The sequence below is a fragment of the Hemibagrus wyckioides genome, linkage group LG20 (genome assembly GCF_019097595.1).
Source record: "Hemibagrus wyckioides isolate EC202008001 linkage group LG20, SWU_Hwy_1.0, whole genome shotgun sequence".
NCBI classification, from domain to species: Eukaryota; Metazoa; Chordata; class Actinopteri; order Siluriformes; family Bagridae; genus Hemibagrus; species Hemibagrus wyckioides.
In genome coordinates, this window is record NC_080729.1 from 19,616,434 (window position 1) to 19,629,439 (window position 13,006).

Genomic DNA, 13,006 nt, shown 5'->3' on the forward strand with positions numbered 1-13,006 from the left:
ATCAGTGTTTCTCGCTCATGCCCGAGTTGATTGTGTTCTTTTTCTTCAGTATTCCCCAACGATGACCATGAGCGTGTGATCAGCGTCAGCGTGTCCTCGCTCGCGGCGGCAAAACCAACACACCAAGAACTCCGCACGCAGCCAGAGAGCGACTTCAGACTCACCGCGGCGAGACGTCCATCAGATAAACAGCCCTGACGTCCAGCGTGACGCCTCCGACATCATCGCTCGTCTCAGCTGAGCGCTTCTCTTTTCTACAGTCATGTTTTCACCTTCGTTTTTTAAATTATTATTATTACTATGATGATTATTATTATTATTATCACATCATCTTTTATCAGAAAGTCAGAAGACATGTAGCTCATGATGCTGGAACTTTGACGGAACACGTTTTAGGACCGGCGTAGTGGGAAAAAAAATGAAACGAAAGAAGTGGACAGAACTTTCTCAGTCACATTCCTGTAGATCTTCAGCTGCGGCTTCGTCCACGGCAGATCCTCCACACGGGACAGTCACAGGACCATCGGGAAATCTTTACTTCCTTTATTTAGGGTTTTTTTTTGCCAACTCTACACACACACACACACACACTCACTGACTTTATGTCGTTTTATGTTTTCGATTTTTACAGCAGTTATCGACTTTTATAGTCCTTTCCTATTCGGTATGCAATTCGACTCGACTATTTATTTTGAAATCTCAGCGTCTTTAGGTAAAGATGGACGACGTGACGTTTTTACAATCTTTACTTTCCCTGCTGCTCGCTAACGAGTTATCTAACGTGCATCCGCAGTCTATAATCGCTGGTTCTCGATCAGGTCTCGTCTCAGATTCCCCGGGTCTTTTCCTCCGCGTTCAGGATAACGTGACTCGCCTTTGTTTTGTATCTCAAGCACAAAGCAGGCTTCGGCACCGCTAAAGCTCTGAAAACCTCACTTCCTGTCTGGGATTTTTATTTTTAATCATTTGTGGCTGATTTTCTCACGTTCTTGTAATCAGACTGTTAAATTTTTTTCCCCCACTTTAACCCTTTCCTGCTGCTTCATGACACAATCAAGGAGAAAAACTTTCATTTTTATTAATAAGAATTCAAATCTTTTTATTTCCATAAATGGAAATTTAAAAAATGATGTGATCTGAATCTGGACCAGTAAAAAAATTAATTAATTTAAAAAATAAATAAATAAAAATTGACTAAAAATACATTTACAGATTTTTTTTATTAGTTAAAATTACATTTCAGACCTAAAACAGTTTCCTATAAAAATTGCAAATTTTCTGTAATTATTCTCATTTATCTACTACTTTATTTCCTCTGAGAATAAATTATTATTATTATTATTATTATTATTAAATTCTCGTTCTACACACATTTCCTCGTCTCAAGCTCGTCTCGCTCTACTGGCAGATCAGTTTACTCATTTTAAGCAAAAAGTCTTTCTAAAAAGATGGAAATAATCAAACAGAATAAGAAAATTGATGAAATATTTTCCACACTTGTTTATAAATCTGTATATACTTTTTAAAAAATCCTTGATTTCTATGATTTCTCCAGAACCAGAAGTGTAAGGACGTTTCCGTCGCTATGACGACCTTCTCCTCACGTCGTTTATTCCTCTTTAACTACAAAAAAACACATTTGTTTATTCAACAACACAATACTTTTTATCCGTTTATGGTTAAGTTTTAAGGTTCTGGAACGTCTCCACCAGAGGAACGAGTTCTCGCTCAGCGTCACGGTCTCTCCGTCACCAGCTTCTCCATTAAAAAAAAATAAAACTCCTCCGTCACGAGGACGTCCGAAAAAAACCAAGTAACGGCTTCACCTCCGACGCTGGAGACTCCTTCCAGAAAAAAAAAAACGTTAAATAAACTCCTCCTCCTTCTTACAGAACACGCCCCCCTTATCGACCTTTAGTCTTGTTACTATGGAAACGAACGAGTGCATGAATATAAAGCTGATGTTATGGGAGATTAAGCTACACCTCTTCCTCCTCCTCTGACCAATCAGAACGCAGAATTCCGGCAGGAAAGGCGTTTAAAGATTTTTTTTCTTTTTATGACTCTCTACTCAGGAGATTGAAGGTTTTTTCCTCACGCTGTTTAAAACAGACTCCAGGCGATGACGCGTTTAAATCAGATATATTTTGATAACTTTGTTAGAAAAATAAAAGCAAATAAAGTCTTTTCTGAAACCGTTTTAACCGCCGATCGTCTCGGGATATCCGCTCTGGACACACACACACACGCGTTTTGCTGTATAATATTTTTCTGCTCTGTTTATTGTTTACATTGTTCCTTAGAAAGCTATACAGAAACGATGACTGATTAAATTATTTTACTGTCCATGAAACTGATAACGAATGCAAAACTTCTTTCTGCTTCTTCTCAAAATAAACCTGATCTAAACCGACTCCCGTGTTCGCTCTCTCTCCAGCTCATAGAGGCTTTCTGAAAAGCTCTGCAGGAAAATTACCCATGATGCAGCGGTGTAACGATGCACACTAACCTGAGAGCGATTTAATTTACCTACAAACTCCTCTATTTATTTATTAAGGTATCTTAATAAATCTGATATTAGTTGTCCGGTTGTTCTGATACGACGTTCCCGTGATCTTTAACTCCGCTCTTCGTCTAATCATCAAACCCAGACATTTTTTCTGGACTCGAACATTTTGGTTTATTTATTTATTTTATATTATGATGAGATTTCAAACTTATATGAGGGAAAAACAAAACAAAAAAAACACAGGATTCAGTTCACGGCTCCATGAAGATAAAGCGCCAGGAATTTCTTGAAAGTTTCGGGACGATATCCAGACAGACCGGCCGGAACCTGAGGACAGAAGAGGTGCGATGATGGAGCGGTTTATCACTATGACATGATTCGAAATATAAGTGGATATTTAATCATTTTATCCACCAACCAATCAGAAAGGAGCTATACTATCCGTCGTATTCGGGAGGAACGTGAGTAAATAAGGAGAATAATCTCCTGAACGCGTGACGTACCTTCACCTCCTTCTTCTTGATGTAAGGCCGGACCTTGGCGAAGTCGTAGAGCTGCTGGTCGGCGTCGATCCACACCAGGTTCTTCACGCCGCTGTCCGACTCCAGGTCCGTCGTGTTCAGCTGGAAAACTACGAACTGGAAGAGACGGCCGTTGGTGCCAACGCTCTGCACGACCATGGGCTTCTCCAGAACCCTGGACTCGTCCTGCGAGAAACACATGCTAATCAGCTAATGTGCTAACTGGAGAACTTCTAATGGATGATGATATATTTTAATACACACACGATGACATTATAAACTCTATGAACACACTCCTGGGTTGTTACTGTTGCTGTTAGAGGGTGCACATATTTATGCACAGCGAGTGTAAAAGTTCTCACTCCGTATAGCGCGCAGGCGCGAGCAAGGGCATTCCCGAAGGCGAACATCACCAGCTTAGCTCTCAGCTGCTCGGGTTGGAGTTTAGGAGCATCTCCAGCCTCCGTTACGAAGAGTGTGTGGACGTGAGGGTATGGGTAATCCTCTCTGAAACCTACACACACACACACACACAGAGTTTAAGAAACACATCAAAAAACAACAACTACTGACTACTTCCTGTAATATAATGAGCAGACAGACAGATACACAGAATGACAGACAGAATGTCAGAGGGTCAGACAGACAGATACACAGAATGACAGACAGAATGTCAGAGGATCAGACAGACAGATACACAGAATGACAGACAGAATGTCAGAGGATCAGACAGACAGATACACAGAATGACAGACAGAATGTCAGAGGGTCAGACAGACAGATACACAGAATGACAGACAGAATGTCAGAGGATCAGACAGACAGATACACAGAATGACAGACAGAATGTCAGAGGGTCAGACAGACAGATACACAGAATGACAGACAGAATGTCAGAGGATCAGACAGACAGATACACAGAATGACAGACAGAATGTCAGAGGATCAGACAGACAGATACACAGAATGACAGACAGAATGTCAGAGGGTCAGACAGACAGATACACAGAATGACAGAGGGTCAGACAGACAGATACACAGAATGACAGACAGAGGGTCAGACAGACAGATACACAGAATGACAGACAGAGGGTCAGACAGACAGTGTGACAAACAGATTGATAACGTGACTGACAGACACACACACACACAGTGGCAGACAGACAGATAGATAAGTAGAGATACAGAATAGTAGACAGACATAATGATAATGTGGCAGACAGAGTGGCAGAGAGAGAGACAGATAGATAGAATGATAGACAGACAGAATGAGAGACAGACAGAATGAGAGACAGATACAATGATAGAATAGTAGACAGACAGACAGAATGATAGACAGACAAATAGAATGACAGAGAGTGACAGATGTACAGAATAATAGACAGACAGAATGATAAAATGATAGACAGACAGAGTGACAGACAGAATGATAGACAGACAGACAGAATGATAGACAGACAGAATAGCAGGCTGATAAACAGAACGGTCAAACAGACAGGAGGTGAAGTTCAGGTTTAAGGGAAACTCACTGACAGACAGACAGACAGAGAGAATGTGATTAAAGCGGCGGTTCAGGGTGCAGGGTCACTCTCACCGGTGTGGTTTTGGAGCTGGTAGACGTGGGCACACTGCAGGTCAATGGTGGGGGAGATGGGGTAGAAGGTCTCCAGGACGTGATCGGATGTGGAGCGGATCTCCTCGTCTCCAGCCACAGCAGGAAGTGGAGTCATGCTGTTTAACAGGAAGCCGTTCTGCCCTCGCACCTGGAACTGATCCTCACCTGACACAGAGGCAGAGGAGTGACTTCACCTGTCTTCCTCCTGAGGCACTTAATGATGTGCAACTTAATAATAATCTAATTAACGATCTGATGTGCTACAGAAAGATTCAGTCCTAAGGTAATTAAGGTGATTCAATGATGTGATTCAGTTATACAATACATTTCGCTGTCAATCAGTGTGACGTGATTCCGAGCGACGTGATTCCGAGCGACGTGATTCAATAGGATATAATACGATTCAATCACACAGTTAACATTACAAGGTCACAATAATTAATGTCACACGATTCCCTAAAATTCAATACGAGCTGATTCGACAGGACACGAGTGAATACGAAACAGTTCGATACGACATGAATCGATGACATATGATTCAATTTAGACCCATTAACCGTACAATATCATCCGAGGGAATTGAATCTGTCATATATGATATGAATAGATTCGACAACGATATGATTCATGATGAATCGATTCAATAAGACGTGATTCAGCACGACAGAATTGTGTGTGTGATTCAGTGTGACACAATTTGACAACATGGGACGATTTTAAGCTGTTAAAGTGATTCAGAATGCGATATGATGATTCGTCAGAACATGATTCACTATATAGTTGATCTGATACGAATCAATACATTAGAACTGGATACCCAATTCATTTCGATTCAATAAGCAGCCACATGATAGGATAAATTAACTTTTTGATGTGATTCGGTATGATAGGTGTTCGATTGAGATGCCTGCTTCGATGCGACTCTTCAACGTGACACGGTTCGATTCGTGAGCCGTTACGTCATGCCAGCAGAATTAAACCCATAATGCTGTGAACTCTCCACCTGCTGAAGCCACGCAGAAGGATCGTTTCCTGTCCGGTCCGCAGGCGTGTACTCACCTCTGCTCCAGCTGGCCGACAGGCTGTACTTCTCCGCCAGCATCCTGCGAGCCAGCGCCGGATGGGAGACCTGCAGTCCTCGGCACAGGTGGAGCAGGTTGCGTAAGAGAGACGGGCTGTGTAACAGACGAGCCAGAAAAACCAGGGTTAGATTAACGAACGGAGCAGGAGACGCTAGCAAAGGAGACGTCACTGAGAAGAGGAAAACAATTCACAGCTTGGATACAAGAAACATCTATAAACATGAGTGTGGTTTATTACAGTTATTACATAACTAGCATAATTTACACCTTTATTCCTGACACCAAAGTTACAAACATTAAACAAACTTCCAAACCAAAAGAAAATACTAACCAGCTAATTTTACCAGCAGTTACGGCTATTCGTAATAAGCATTTAATAATACTTGGCACTGCTTATTAACGTATTATTAAGCGTCTTTTTCAGAACAGAATTGTTTAGGTGTCTACTGGCTCTCCAAACGGAGAAATCTGCTAGATTCAGAGGTCCATGTTCACAAAAAAGGTCCGAAATCAAAACGTCCAGACGTCTAGACGTCCTCTGTCCTTTCCCCTTCGGTGCTGAATTCTATTCGAGTTGGTTTTGGTCACTGCTTTAGCTGGAAAAGCAGATGTACTCAATGACCCCTCCTGCCCATATCGCCATAGCAACAGGCCAAAAATGTGGTAAGGTGGATGTGTGAATGTGGAAATCCACTGAACATGCGTCAGTATTAGAATGACTGTTTAACTAATTAAACTAATTAACTGTTTAACTAAATAAACAGTGCTTGTGTTGCCTGGTGACCGGAACTATGGGATGAAGACGGATCTACTGATGATATACTAAACCTCCAATAGATTATGAACGGTATATAAGATCTAAAGGAAAACTTTCCTCCTCGGCTGTCATGTTGTTAGAGTGTGTGTGTGTGTGTGTGTGTGTGTGTGTGTGTGAAATGTCAGTTTTAGTCATGGCCTTTCTGTATTTGAGTGTAGCCGGACCGTAGTGCAGATGAAAAGGCCTCCAAAGGGCAGTGTTCGGGCGGGGGACGAGCTCTATCAAAGGCCTGCCGAAGTCTCCGCCCCGAACAGCCGAACCCCTGCAGCCACAATTCATTAATAACGGCTTAACGTGCCGCCTCCTGCCGGTCAGCCACGCTGCGCTGCGTTTAATGACCGTCATTAAATTCAGCACACAGTAAGAGCAACCATCAGACCAAATGCCACTCACAGTGACCGAACCTCAGAGCCAATTACTGAGAACTGGGCAGGAGGACGGTGTCCAGATAGAGAGAGAGAGAGAGAGAGAGGGACAAAGATGGAGGAAGGGAGTGAGGGGGGGGGAATAGAGACAGAGAGAGGGAGAGAAATAGAGACAGAGAGAGGGAGGGAGAGAGAGGGGGGACAAAGGAGCAAAAAAAGAGAAAGAAAGAGAGACTGAGAAAAAAAGACAGCACGAGAGAAAGACCGAAGGGAAGAGGCAGACAGATAGACAAAAAAGAGAAAGAGAAAAAACATGGGAACAAACGACAACACCTTGACACACAGTGACACTTTACTCCTCAGCGTGAATCCTGGACTCTGATTGGTCAGAAAAGGAGCCGTTGGTTCTAATTACAACAGGTTACGATAGTAACAGCTGATTGACAGGGACTGGTGACGGTGAATGTGTCGTGTAAATATTTTTAATGAAACGTGTTGATGCGGTGACGTGTTCTGTGAGACGTGACGTGACCTCGGCACCACGTGTGGAAACGAAGTGTTGAGACTCACCAGTATCTCTCTTTAGGAGGACGAGCTTCGTTAGTGTCCCAGAAGCGGGCGTGTCTGATTGCGTCCTGCACTCGCGCATCCTGATCCTCCAGCTGATTGGCTGGATTCTCCACTAACGCCAGCACCTGAGCAGGTAAACCTGAGACGAGCTTACTCTTAGTCAACCATAATGCCTGTCTCACACCTGCAGAGAGAGAGAGAAAGAGAGAGACAGAGAGAGAGAGAGACAGAGAGAGAGTGAAAGAGATAGTATGAGAGAGGGAGAGACAGTCAGACAGAAAGTGAGTCACACAGACAGAGAGAGAATGAAAGAGAGAGAGACAGACGGACAGAGAGAGACAGAGAGACAGACGGAGAGAGAGAGACAGACAGACAGAGAGCGAGAGACAGACAGAGAGAGAGAGAGACAGAGAAGAGTGTTATAGTTCCACTATAAGTATGTGTTAATGACTTTCTCTCTCTCTGTCACACACACACACAGACTGACACACAGACACACACAGACAGACAGACACACACAGACAGACAGACACACACAGACACACAGACACACACAGACAGACAGACACAGACACACACACAGACTGACACACAGACACACACACACAGACACACACACACAGACTGACACACAGACACACACACACAGACTGACACACAGACACACACAGACAGACAGACACAGACACACACAGACAGACAGACACACACAGACAGACAGACACAGACACACACAGACAGACAGACACAGACACACACAGACAGACAGACAGACAGACACACACACACACACAGACAGACACACACACACACACAGACTGACACACAGACACACACAGACTGACACACAGACGCACACACACAAACTGACACACAGACACACACAGACAGACAGACACAGACACACACACACACAGACTGACAGACACACACACACACAGACTGACACACAGACACACACACACAGACAGACACACACACACACAGACACAGACTGACACACAGACACACACAGACAAACAGACACACAGACACACACAGACAAACAGACACACAGACACACACAGACAAACAGACAAACAGACACACAGACACACACAGACACACACAGATGCACACAGATGCACACAGATGCACACACACACACAGATACACACAGACAAACACACACACACACACAGACAGAGACACATACAGACACACACACACAGACACACAGACAGAGACACACACACACACACCTTCCAGAGGGTTGGTTCTCTGAGTGTAGATGTAACAGGGTCTCTCCTTGTACAGCTCCATGCTCTCGGCTGCAGGAGCTCGGTATCGGCCCGGGTCGTGCCAGTCCTTCTCCCAGTCCGGGAACACGGGCTTGGCCAAGCCGGGAACATAGTGCTTCCTCTCGGCGTAGGTGACGCGCTCCAGTCCGCTGATCTGCGGCAGGTCCCTGGGCTTTCTCCGGGGGAGAGTTTTACCGCACGCGCACGCGCTGAGCACGAGACCGCGGTGCAGGAGTTCACCTTCCGCCGTGAGCTTCCTCCTCCCCGAGAGCGCTGCACTCCTCACCGCCCTGCTGAACATCTCACTGCCGCTTAGATTACACACTAATGCTGGAAATCAGAGCATTAATAATAACAAGAAGAAAAGGTTACAAATAATAAACAACTGGATTTGACATTCCGTCTCGTTTGCCTTCAGGAGGCGACCATCTTGTCAAGTCACGTGGGTGGATTTTTGCTCGTTTACGCTTGAAGACTTGCTCTGATTTGTTACCGCCACCTGCTGGACAAACACGGCATTACCACCAATTTTAAATTCAAATTCAATGTTTAATAGTCACATACATAATGGTGCACAGTGAAATCCAGTGAAATGATTACACCACTGTTTGCTTTGACCCGTGAAAAGGAAAAGGAAAAGGAATAAGGACAGAAAAGACAAGGATAAAATGTAAAATATAAAATACGTAATATACAATATAAAAAAAAACTACAATTATAAAATATAAAAAAAGTACAATTCACAGTAGGTAAAAAAATATATAATATAAATAAAATAAAAATATGAATATAAATAAAGTAAGGTAGGGTATATGTGTATACAGAATATGTATATAAAATATAGAATATATATAAGAAATGTAAGATATGTAAAATGTAAACAACTGTATTATACAGAACTATATAAAGTGAATAGTGTGCAGTAATGTTGAAGGTGCAGACAGCAGCAGTACGGGGTGGTCATTTAGTGAAATAAGGTGATGAGATGATGAGAGCAGTGGTATTGTCCATCTTAAAGCACAGATGTACACAAGTCCTCTTTGTGTATAAACAGGACCAGAATGTGCAACATATATGTTTATGTTTTATGTATTGTGTGCCACAGTCCTGTAATGTGTAAATGTGCGGTGTGGTTGGTTTTGGTGTTTTCCAACACATGTGTGTAGGAGCATAGCAGGTCCAATCAGTTGAGTCCTATGTGGAGTTCTGGTTGAGAGACCATATAACCTGCGGGAAGAAGCTTCTCCTCAGTTTCTCAGTGTTGGCCTTCAGGGAGCGGAAGCGCTTCCCTGACCTCAACAGGGAGAAAAGTCCATTGTTGGGGTGACTGAGGTCCTTCACGATCTTCCTGGCCTTGGTCCAGCACCGCTGGTTGTAGATTGAGTGCAGGTCAGGGAGCTCGGTACGGATGATGCGCTCAGCTGATCGCACCACCCTCTGAAGAGCTCGTCTGTCCTGCATGGTGCGGTTCCCGAACCAGGTTTCCCGTCAGGATGCTCTCTATGGTGCAGGAATAAAAGTTCCTAGGCACCTTAGCGGGCAGTCTGAAGTCTCTCTTTAGACTTAAATTTAATTTATTTATTTATTTTTCTTTCTTTTATCTTTTCTGTTTCTTTTTGTTGTTTACAAATACACAAATAAAACATTTAAATGTTTTATATAAACTGATAAAGGGATGTCAAGTTATTTATGTAAGACGTATTTATAAAATGTAAAGAAAAATATAGTTCTATAAAAAAAAAGTAAATTAAGTCATTTCTATCATTCATTTTTCGTTTTGTGGTCTGATGTGGTCGAATTTGATCAAACTTTTTATAATTTATATTTTATAATTTTTTGTAAAATAATTTTATAATTTACAAGTGTAGAATATGCTCTGTAGTCACCCAGTATTTTTTTATCTTACCAATTAATTACTTTACAAAATGAATGTAAATTATTTATAAAACATAGTTAATTTTAAAAGAAAGAAAGAAAGAAAGAAAGAAAGAAAGAAAGAAAGAAAGAAAGAAAGAAAGAAAGAAAGAAAGAAAGAAAGAAAGGCTTATGTATGAGTCGGTTCTCAGTGTTCACCGACTCAAAGAATCGACTCTAAGAACCGAGTCTGTACAAAAAGTGATTCATCTGAAACATTGAGCTTCGACACTTTTGTCTCCTTTTCTGTCCGTGTTTCTAGACATCAGCGTGTGGAACAGAGTCAGGAAACACATCAACCCCTCTGTCTGAGACACTGTACAGATGCTAAACTGCTGGATAAACATTATTAACATTTAACATGAAGACATTAACATTTAATGGCGTCTCTCCGACCAGAGCCACAAGCCGCCTCCTCTCCTGTGTGTATCTGATATCACTCATTAAAAATGAGAGAAGGTGAAACCCTGAACTCATCACCTTCCTCATCCAGACCTCACACACTCCTCCGTCTGCATTCCCCTTTTCTCTTTCATTTATTATTCTTTTTTTATCTAAAGTGTGATAAAAACCACCCGGAGTGATAGAACATGGGTTTGAGGATCGCTCTTTATCTTTATCTGCTGGGTTTATTCAGCCAAGCTGCGTCCAAAAAAGGTAAGAGTTACCGTAATTACTGGACTATCAGCGGCGGCGCTTTTCAAACTCAGACATCACTTTAACTCTAAACTACACAAACTATTAAAAAACCCTCTTCACATTAATTCTATGACAACAATAGCAACATTTGGTCTGTTTATTTCTAAACTTTATACCAGAGAATTCATTTTTATGAAAATTGTTTCAGAATTACGGTTTTGGCCACAGTACTGACATAAATGAAATGAAATAAAATAAAATAAAATAAAATAAAATAAAATAAAATAAAATAAAATAAAATAAAATAAAATAATTCACAGACCTTCTGACCATATACTTCATGGACCATGCATATATAAATCACACCACTCTGTATTATTTATATATATATATATATTTTTATTTTTTTATTTTTTTTATTTTTTATTAAAATTTTAAAATAAAATGAAATAAAATAAATAAATAAATAAATAAATAATAATAATAATAATAATAATAATAATAATAATAATAATTTACAGAGCTTTTGACTATATCCTTCGTGGACCATGCATATAAATCATTATTTATACTTTTTCATTTTCATTTTTTTATGAAAATTGTTTCAGGATTACGGTTTTGACCACAGTACTGTACTAAAATAAAATAAATAATAATAAAATAAATAAAATAATTTACAGACCTTCTGACTATATCCTTCATGGGCCATGCATATAAATTACACCACTCTGTATTATTTATATTTATTATTTCTATCAGTTTCTTATTCCTTTATCCAAAAGGAAATGGGAACAAAAAGTGGCTTGTGATATTATTTAATAATGTGTTCAATGAGCGTTTACAGAACTCTTTTAGATGAGTCGACTCGCATTACCGAAGAGCTTTTGTGTTTGCGTGTGTGTGTGTGTGTGTGTGTGTGTGTGTGTGTAAATAAAGACAAGACAGACAGATTCTGTGTTTGGGTCAGTGGTCAACATTCACGAGCCTGTAACGCCGTTAATCCTTAAAAAGAATCAAGTATTGTCAAGAATCAACAATGTATGACACATTGAATCGTATGATTCTTATCTAAGTGACTCGCCATGGGAGTGCTGTGAAGGTGACATTTATCAGGGTAAACAGACTGAAATAGACCGAGTAATGACATCGCTTACATTTACACAGAATTAAAGAAAATACAAAAACGTAAAAACATGTCGTTCAAAAGAACCGAATCAAAGAGTCGATTCGCCACATCGCTAAGTGATTCGGCTTAAAGATGGAGCTGATCAGCGTCCCATCTTTCCACGAATGTCACAGAAATATTGATATTAATCTCAGAATTGATACTGTTGGCTGTTTCTGGACTTAATTATGCAACACATTGCTTTTTTCTTTTTTTTTTACAAATATTTAACGAATAATACGAAGTGTAACTAACGCTGATCAATTAATGGTGACTCAATCTAATATAAGCAATATATAAGCAATGAATCAGCTCTTATCTTTGTTATTTGTTAAACTCTGAGACATGTACCGGATATCCTGTAGAGTCTTTATAACATGTGTATTACAGTTTAACAGGAAATCTTTACAATAAATATTTTTTATCGTCTTTCAATCTTCCTCTCAAGTGCCACATATTACCGTAAATACTGTAGTAGCAGACCTACCGTAATGACACTTATTAAGGAACCCAAACAAAATAAATAAAC

The 13,006-nt window shown here is 40.8% G+C and overlaps 2 protein-coding genes across 7 annotated transcripts in view; one reads left to right on the plus strand and one right to left on the minus strand.

Moving 5' to 3' along the window:
- ssbp3a (single stranded DNA binding protein 3a) overlaps positions 1-2,013 on the plus strand; it is a 35,106-nt gene extending 33,093 nt beyond the window's left edge. For all 6 annotated transcript variants that reach the window (XM_058418120.1, XM_058418118.1, XM_058418121.1 and 3 more), the window contains one exon: positions 50-2,013. In XM_058418120.1, the coding sequence (XP_058274103.1) occupies positions 50-79 (30 nt within the window). In that variant the 3' untranslated portion in view covers positions 80-2,013. The remainder of the gene's footprint in view (positions 1-49) is intronic.
- A 529-nt stretch (positions 2,014-2,542) lies between these two features.
- mrpl37 (mitochondrial ribosomal protein L37) lies at positions 2,543-9,226 on the minus strand. The gene is made up of 7 exons (XM_058418117.1): positions 8,721-9,226; positions 7,480-7,663; positions 5,705-5,820; positions 4,625-4,810; positions 3,393-3,544; positions 3,013-3,216; positions 2,543-2,836 (listed from the first exon to the last, which is right to left on the minus strand). Exons 1-7 carry the CDS (start codon positions 9,058-9,060, stop codon positions 2,756-2,758), a joined length of 1,263 nt encoding a protein of 420 aa, XP_058274100.1. The 5' UTR covers positions 9,061-9,226; the 3' UTR covers positions 2,543-2,755.
- Positions 9,227-13,006: the final 3,780 nt, after the last annotated feature.